This window comes from Limulus polyphemus, unplaced genomic scaffold, assembly GCF_000517525.1.
Source record: "Limulus polyphemus unplaced genomic scaffold, Limulus_polyphemus-2.1.2 Scaffold2131, whole genome shotgun sequence".
NCBI classification, from domain to species: domain Eukaryota; kingdom Metazoa; phylum Arthropoda; class Merostomata; order Xiphosura; family Limulidae; genus Limulus; species Limulus polyphemus.
This window is the reverse complement of record NW_013667741.1, coordinates 45,757-54,445: the sequence shown is the minus strand read 5'-3', so window position 1 is coordinate 54,445 and position 8,689 is coordinate 45,757. Positions and strand designations below refer to the sequence as shown.

Sequence of the window (8,689 nt, the reverse complement as noted above, 5' to 3'; positions counted from 1 at the left end):
ATGTACAGATCTTTCATTGCTCATACAGTTAACACACAATGTACAGATCTTTCATTGCTCATATAGTTAACACACAATGTAAAGATCTTTCATTGATCATACAGTTAACATAGAGTGTACAGAACTTTCATTGCTCATAGTTAAATTTTTTGGCCAAATGACGCCAATGATAAAATCTGAATTAATAAAACAAACAAAAACATTTCTTATAAACAGAAAACGTTTTACTTGCTCATATCAATGTAAAGTTATGTTTCGAAATGATAGGTAATATCTATTTTGACATTAGTAGAAAATACAGTCCCCCGTATTTATGGAAAAATAATCTATTTTAAAGCTTTCCTTATCTATAAGTTAGCTGTTTTTTTTATTTTACAAAATGTATTAATTTCTTCAACTAGTCGTTACCGTAATAAATATTCTTCGATCAAAGCCACTAAGTTCTGAATTCAAAATGGCATCAAAGCGAGGCTGGGTAAACGCTGGCTTGTTGTCGTTAACGTCAAGTAGACGAAGCACAAGACGAGTCACATTTCTGTTTCCTCGTCCTAAATCGTCACGTGCTTCTATAGTTAGCGTATACTCTGGCACATTTTCTCTGTCTAGGCCACTAGATGACGTCAGAACAACTTCTCCAGTTTCAGGGTTTAACTCCATTCTAATGTAATATATTGAAGAATACCAAATTGTGAGTAATTTTGAAAGTATAAACGTCTTTTCCCAGTAGTCTCATTCAAGGAACACAAATTGGTGAGGTTAAAGTTCGATATTTGTGCTTGGAATGAGGACCATACGCTGTAAAATGTCCTTTCAATGCCTTAGACCATTCGTAAATAAAAATAAATTAACATCATTAGTACATCATTTATTATTTAGAATTTCTCATGTGTGTATGTGATCTAAAAAACAGCTTTTGATGGAAAACGATGTTCCAAAAAAATATTTGATATCATTATGTTTTTATTTTTTAAAATCTCATGTAACTATCCTCATTTTATTCAATATATATAAAATAGTAATTTACTGAGCTTCATACACATTCATACTAATGGAAATTAATATCCCAACAACAAGAAAATATTGTGTTAACAATACGTTTATCAACCATTTTTGTCTTTTTTAATATTAGAATAACGTAAGAGTGGGCGTATATCTAAAATTTATTTATTTTTAGACTGACAATATGTGATGAAGATAAAGTCTCTTGTGAATTACCTTAAAATAACTATCAGGAGCTCAAACTTTTCAAGTATTTGATAGAGATTCTAACAAAACCTATATTTCAAGGAAGTGAAATTTGTATAAAAGGACAAATCTCTTTTTAAACCACAAAAGATCTAAACTCAGAGATCTAAACGCTATGCGTTTTGAAATATCATTTATAATAAGAAGGCAAAAACGATTTATATGCATAAGTCAAATTTTTTATTCATGGTGGAACATACTACATGTTTCGACAGAACACTGGTCTGTCTTCTCCAGGTATGATCAGTACTAAGGAATATAAGACTTATATATCATTACAAAGACAAAAGATCAAATGTGACGGAAATATAAAAAAACTACTTATGTTTATAAATCGTTGTTTGCCTACCTATCATTATATTAGCCTAATTTGCTTCCTTACTTAAATAACATATATATTTTTTAACAAGTTTACTTACAACTGAGCGATTGGTCCATTGATGGCTGTGTAGCGAATTCTACCATAGTCGCCGGTGTCGCTATCTGTTGCCTGGAATGGAAAGCATTTTATCAGCTAACAGTAAGAGTTTCATCATTATTCTTCGTGATATGATGCTTATACTTGTTCTGTATATGGGTTATATTTTTCTCTCTCCCCACTTTATGGTGTAAGGTGTCTAATACTATCTACCATGGGTCTTCTACAATCATTTTTTTTCTCTTCCATATTAGGTAAAGAAAACTGAAATTATACAAATGTTTCTATTTAAAGGACATACTACACATTGGATGGAATTTACTATAAGGTGAACGAATGATGATTGATGTTACCGCTGTTGTCTAAATTGTTATTTTGAAGGTCAGGTTCTCTTTGGACTTCCAATACTGTTGTTAAAATGCTACTAATGATATTCTTGCATCAGGTTTATGTATTACGTTTTGTAAACACTGATTTATCTTCATGGCCAGGTCCTTGAATAGTATTCTAGTATCATTTAGTGTTGTTTTACTCTTCTCTTTATCCCATCACAAACAGTTCATACTGAAGCATTTCGTTTCATCTGTTAACAAACAGTTCAAAAGTAAAACGTCTCTTTATCACACAAGATAAATCTACCAACGCGTATTTGACATAAATACCTTTTTAAGTACACAGGTGGTATCTAAATCTAAGTGATAATTTTACTGTCTAGTGTAGGTGGTCTTGTTCTGATAATAAACATTCAGTTGGGAGAAAGATACTTAACTCTATCATCATCATGTATGATTTAGCGATCTATTTAGTTAAATCATTTTTACATAGATGTTTTATGAAAGTTAAATCTAAGTGATAATTTTACTGTCTAGTGTAGGTGGTCTTGTTCTGATAATAAACATTCAGTTGGGAGAAAGATACTTAACTCTATCATCATCATGTATGATATAGCGATCTATTTAGTTAAATCATTTTTATATATATAATCTATTTATTTATAATCTATAAATGTTTGGTCGTTTGGTAATATGTTTGCATATTTCTGCAAGAATGTAGACTTTGTGTACCTTGGTACTGTAATTAGCAGTGTATCTTGTTTGTAGTTTTTTGAGATGTGTATTTGCAACATTTAACCATGCATATTGAATTACAGGTTTAATATATTGTTTATATATATAGTTGTTGCTCCTGTGTTTTTGCCTGTTAATCTTTTGACATAGTTTGTTCGTTGCCACTCTTTATTCCTGCAATGTGTGTATTCCTAATAATTTGGCTGATGGTAGGACATCAAGAAAAGCCCCTTTCAGATATAATTTGGGTGGGTTTCTGAGAGTTTCTGTTGATTTTCAAAACAAAATTAGTTTTGTTTTGGGAACATTAATCTTTATCCTATATATTTGGCAGTATTCTACAAGCTGATTTAATACTGGTTGTAAATTGGTAGATCCTACTGAGGGTGTAACCAGTTCTTCCATATTGCCATGTCATCTGCGGATTGAGAAGTTGAACTAAAGTAAGGATCATTTAAGGGCATGCTGCTTACATGTATGATGAAGAAGGTGGGACTAACTATCCCTTCCTGAGGAACATTTGTTTCAGGAGTAAAATAGCCCTCAACATTTTCTATTATCCAGGAACTTTGATAACAAACGAATAACTCCCATTGGTAAATCCATTTCTTTTAACTTAAACCTTAATCCACTGTGTAGAATGTTATCTCAATATCGAGAAAGGAAGTGACAGTATATTTCATTTTATTAAAGCTATCTACTGTGGTTTCAGTTAACCTTACTAAATGATCAGTTGTTTGCCGAAATTTTCTGAAGTTATTTTGAACTTTGGTAATTTTGATGCAATCTCCAGAAAAGTTGAGATTCTATTACTAATTATTCTAAAACTTTGCCTAAACAATTAGTTAAACTAATCAGTCTATAACTGCCTGGCTTATTTGCTGTTTATTCCTTCAAGAACATAAGAAAATCTGCTTGCTTCCAAGAGGCGGGGATATATCCAGAGTTAAGGATAAATTAAATAACGTGATCAAACAATTTCTGAGTACCTTTCTTTAATAGAATAGCTTGTATTCCATCTTCACCCAGTGCTTTATTTTGGTTTGTTTTATATATAAAATTATTTTAGTTATTGTACTTGTCATTTTAAGTCCATAGTCATTGTTTATATTTTAGATTTGGAGATTTATTGAAGGTGCTGGGAATTTTGGTGTATATAAATATTTCTTTCCACAAATTCGTTTACATTGTTATAAAAGTGACTATCCATATCTGGTTCTTCGTGTGTTTTAAATTGTTATAAAAGTGACTATCCATATCTGGTTCTTCGTGTGTTTACATTGTTATAAAAGTGACTATCCATATCTGGTTCTTCGTGTGTTTTAAATTGTTATAAAAGTGACTATCCATATCTGGTTCTTCGTGTGTTTTACATTATTATAAAAGTGACTATCCATATCTGGTTCTTAGTGTGTTTTAAATTGTTATAAAAGTGACTATCCATATCTGGTTCTTAGTGTTTTAAATTGTTATAAAAGTGACTATTCATATCTGGTTCTTCGTGTGTTTACATTGTTATAAAAGTGACTATCCATATCTGGTTCTTAGTGTGTTTTAAATTGTTATAAAAGTGACTATCCATATCTGGTTCTTCGTGTGTTTACATTGTTATAAAAGTGACTATCCATATCTGGTTCTTAGTGTGTTTTAAATTGTTATAAAAGTGACTATCCATATCTGGTTCTTCGTGTGTTTTAAATTGTTATAAAAGTGACTATCCATATCTGGTTCTTCGTGTGTTTTAAAAGTTTGATTTAATTGTTCTTTAAAAGCTTTTTGTTTATTTGTATAAGCTATTTCATTATTATGGTTTTAAGGTTGGATATTTGTGTGTTCTGATTATTACTGAATCTTTTCAAATGCGTCCAGAATTTCTTAGCATCTGTATAATAATTTAATTGTAGACAATAATTGTCCCAGCTATCCTGTCTTAGTTGTTTATCTCCATTTCTTATTTTATTTTTTAATGAGTTAACTTGGAATTAAATATTTGGGTCTCTCGTGTCTATATATTGTCTTCCGAGTTGACGTCGTATTTTAATCGTTTGTAATTTGTGCATGTGGTTTAGTATTGGAGTGATATTTTTGTTGTTTAGCCATTGATTTCTCAGCAGCTTTTATTAGGCACTCTGAAATTGTTTGCCAATACTCATCAATGTCTGATGGTTTTTCTGCAATTTCAATTCTTGAATTTGGCAATAGATCATCTAGGTAGTTAGCATATTTAGGCCAATTTTCTTTCTGACGATTGGACTATTTTCTGGTGTATTGTTGCTAGTATTTTGAGTTTCATTTAATTCTTGTTGTTGTTTTTGACTTGATTGCTGGGTATCTGACTTAACTGTACTTGCTTTTTGTGTATTATTTATGGGTTTGTTCTGCATATGTTGTCGTGGCTGTAAGACTGGCGTAGGTAAAATGGTTTTTTGATTTGTTGTGGTTGTTTTGTTTGCGGAGTTTGTTCTGTAATATTGTTATTTATATTATAAATTATTATTTTTACGTCCTTGTACTTTTGGCAACCTTTGTAGATTGCCGAGTGTTGTTTATTGCAGTTGCAACATAGCAGTGTTTCATTTTATTTTATACAGTGGTTGTGAGGTGGTTACCACCACAACCGACACAAAGTGGGAGAGATTTACATGCAGCAGCTACATAATCGTAACATAACATTTTTGAGAGGTTTAGCCTGCCTGTGATGAGATGTTAGGCTTGAATTGGGTTTAGCAAGGAGAACGAGCTTGTAGTCATTGGAGAAGCAGGTGAAAAACACACCTTTCTTCAACGACAGTCTGAGCGGGAATCCCGACTGATGTTTCTGAATGATTGGTTAGTTTGAATTTCGCGTAAAGCTAATTGAGGGCTATCTGCACTAGCCGTCCCTAATTTAGCAGTTGTTAGACTAGAGGGAAGGCAACTAATCATCACCACCCACCGCCAACACTTGGGCTGCTCTTTTACCAATGAAGAGTGGTATTGATCGCCACATTATAACGCCCCCACAGCTGAAAGGGCGAGCATGTTCGGTGACGGGATTTCGAACCTGCGACCCGTAGATTGCGAGTCGAGTGCCCTAAATGCTGAATGATAAAATCTGAAACTGACTGTCTTCAGGATCTTTATTGCCAAAGTATCAACAAGTACGTCTCATAATTCAGAGTATTTTAGAGCTGTTAATGACATTTCAATATTAGTGATCTATATTTGACATCTTATGTTAAAACTGGCTCACCTGTATTTTAGCTATAAAAGTACCAGGCGGAGCATCTTCCGGTATCTTAGCCACAAATACGTTTTTCGTAAATTGAGGAATATTGTCGTTCGAATCGAAAATGGTAATCCTAATCTTTGCTCTGGCTGAATATCTTTCAGCACTTCTTGTTTCTCTTGCTACAATCTAAATACAAACAAATTACATTTTATTTGGTGTCAAACAAACTACCACGTTAACTAAACTTATACTGATAAGCACATAACGAAACACAAGCCAGTTAAGCAGTATAGTATCTAACTAAACACTACATAACAAAATAATTATCATCAGAAATTGATATTACTGAGTGTTCCTTGTAAAATAAGTTGAACAACAATGTCAACAAAGTGTTAAAATATTTATTTTTCCCATTTCATTCATTGTTTACTTTTAAAGTATTAATGTTCGATCGTTAAAATGTTGGGTTAAATCTATTTTCTGAATAAATCTTTCTCTTATAACCAGTTGGTGGGGAATTACGTTTAATCATTTAAATCTGCTTTAATCTTGTTTTTGGTGTATCCAATATTTACTTTAAAGCGACTAATAGTTGACAAAAAGTAAGGAACAAGGTGGTTATATTTTCTCCTTTGAAACGGAGAACAAGTGTGGATTCACTGGTTATCTGGTCTTTTTAATTTAGAAACAAGCTTTGTATTAAAACTTAATTCATCTAGACAATCTCAAAATTCACGATCTACAATAAGCGCATTCCCTGGTTATAATCAATCTTTCAACGATTTTCATCTTTCGAGGTTTGATCCTTGTATCGTTATGATGTCCATCTTCCTGGTTGGAGGTCAAAAAACGGTTAGAATATAAGCACTCCAACACTTGAGCTTTACTAGTGGTCTATCTTATAATGTACAATAAGGATTTGGTGCTGAAAGCCGAAGTGTGAACTTTTGTGCATGTACGTGTAAGTTCCAGCACCAACAATAATGGCAAAATCCTGTCAATCAGTAAAATGTTTCTTTGCAAGGGATTTTGTAAGTTCCTTGATAAAACCATCAGAAGTTATACCAAAGTTAGCTCTAGTGCTGTGAATGGACTTTTCTTCCATTTTGACGGTTGCAAATAATGGAAACAAACAATTCAAAGTAGTCGTAATTGATTGTATTAACATTATTGTTACACCGAACTGATTCTTGGTGTTACCCGTTACGATAATTCTCATCCTCAAAACGTCATGGTGCTTTAAAATCTAAACCCAGTCTGAGATAACCAAGCAGATATTTTATATCTGAACAGTTAATGTATATCTTCATCTAAAGTTGTATTGCTGTCCACAGTCTCGCATCTATACAGGTTACCACCTACGTTGAGCACTAGCTGACAATCCCAGGGGTTGTGCCGCCTGGCGCTGACCTCGCAGGAGGCAGAAGGGTACCAGTGGCATTCTGGCTACGTACTGTCATATTAATTCCCCATCTTTTGTTTTCCCTAGCTACACCATCCAAATGTTTTGGACAACATCTTTCGCCACAGAAAACAGTAACTCTCTTTTTCACTACGTCTTTATGGCGCTTTGAACTACTAATACCCGATGACCTTGTAACACATTCTTCGTCAATACGTCAATTATAAGGCAGAGATGCACTATTTATCATTCATCACTTGTTGCACATGCGGCATCTAATCGTGTTCGTCTCACAAACGTGTAAATATATCAGTGTATGTCGTAGTTTTAAAGAACCTGTGTAAGCATACTCTCCATAAAAACTCCCTTGGAACTTCGGGATATATATATAGTCTTCAGTGGAACAAACGTGTAAATATATCAGTGTGTGTCGTAGTTTTGAAGAACCTGTGTAAGCATACTCTCCATAAAAACTCCCTTGGAACTTCGGGATATATATATATATATATGTATAGTCTTCAGTGGAACAAACGTTACACCAAACATTAATTTATTAACCATAACACTTACAATGGCCAATTTAGAGCACCGTACTTTTCTTATTTATTACTCTTGTCTTTGTTCTTGTTTCTCTTTTTTTTTTTTGTTTCCCCCCAGTGGCACAGCGGTATGTCTGTGGATTTACAACGCTAGAAACCGGATTTCGATACACGTGGTGGGCAGAGCACAGATAGCCCATTGTGTAGCTTTGTGCATAACTTCAAACAAACCTTCTTTTTTATGACTTTGATCTTTATATAAATTTTCACAAGGTCGTAAAAATCAAATATCAAAAACTTTTATTAACTATATAAGCCACTGCAGGTGTTAACTTTCTCCCACACCAAATGAATATTCAATCGCTGGGAAAGTATGTCTGGAAAAAATAATCCCATTAAGCCTTTGTAGAACCACGCAATACTTCGAACCAGGTTAAAACGGATACATATAATAGGAACTAATCAACATTATCAGCAAATAAACCATCACAATGTGAAAAACAATCATGCAACATACACAGTAGCACCACAACCCTAATATAAATGTTTGCTTTGTTAAAGTTTCAACACAGCTTGCAACCTAATTACTTGACGTCCATTCGTACCTGACATTACAGTTTCAACACAGCTTGCAGCCTAATTACTTGACGTCCATTCGTACCTGACATTACAGCTTCAACACAGCTTGCAGCCTAATTACTTGACGTCCATTCGCACCTGACATTACAGTTTCAACACAGCTTGCAGCCTAATTACTTGACGTCCATTCGCACCTGACATTACAGTTTCAACACAGCTTGCAGCCTA

The 8,689-nt window shown here is 33.4% G+C and overlaps 1 protein-coding gene across 1 annotated transcript in view; it reads right to left on the bottom strand.

Moving 5' to 3' along the window:
* Positions 1–8,689, bottom strand: part of LOC106466037 (cadherin-86C-like) — a 69,635-nt gene that overhangs the window by 23,371 nt on the left and 37,575 nt on the right. Inside the window, exons 13-15 of the mRNA XM_022393998.1 lie at positions 5,963–6,127; positions 1,665–1,735; positions 409–658 (exon numbers count right to left, since the gene is read on the bottom strand). Of these exons, the coding sequence (XP_022249706.1) occupies positions 409–658; positions 1,665–1,735; positions 5,963–6,127 (486 nt within the window). The remainder of the gene's footprint in view (positions 1–408; positions 659–1,664; positions 1,736–5,962; positions 6,128–8,689) is intronic.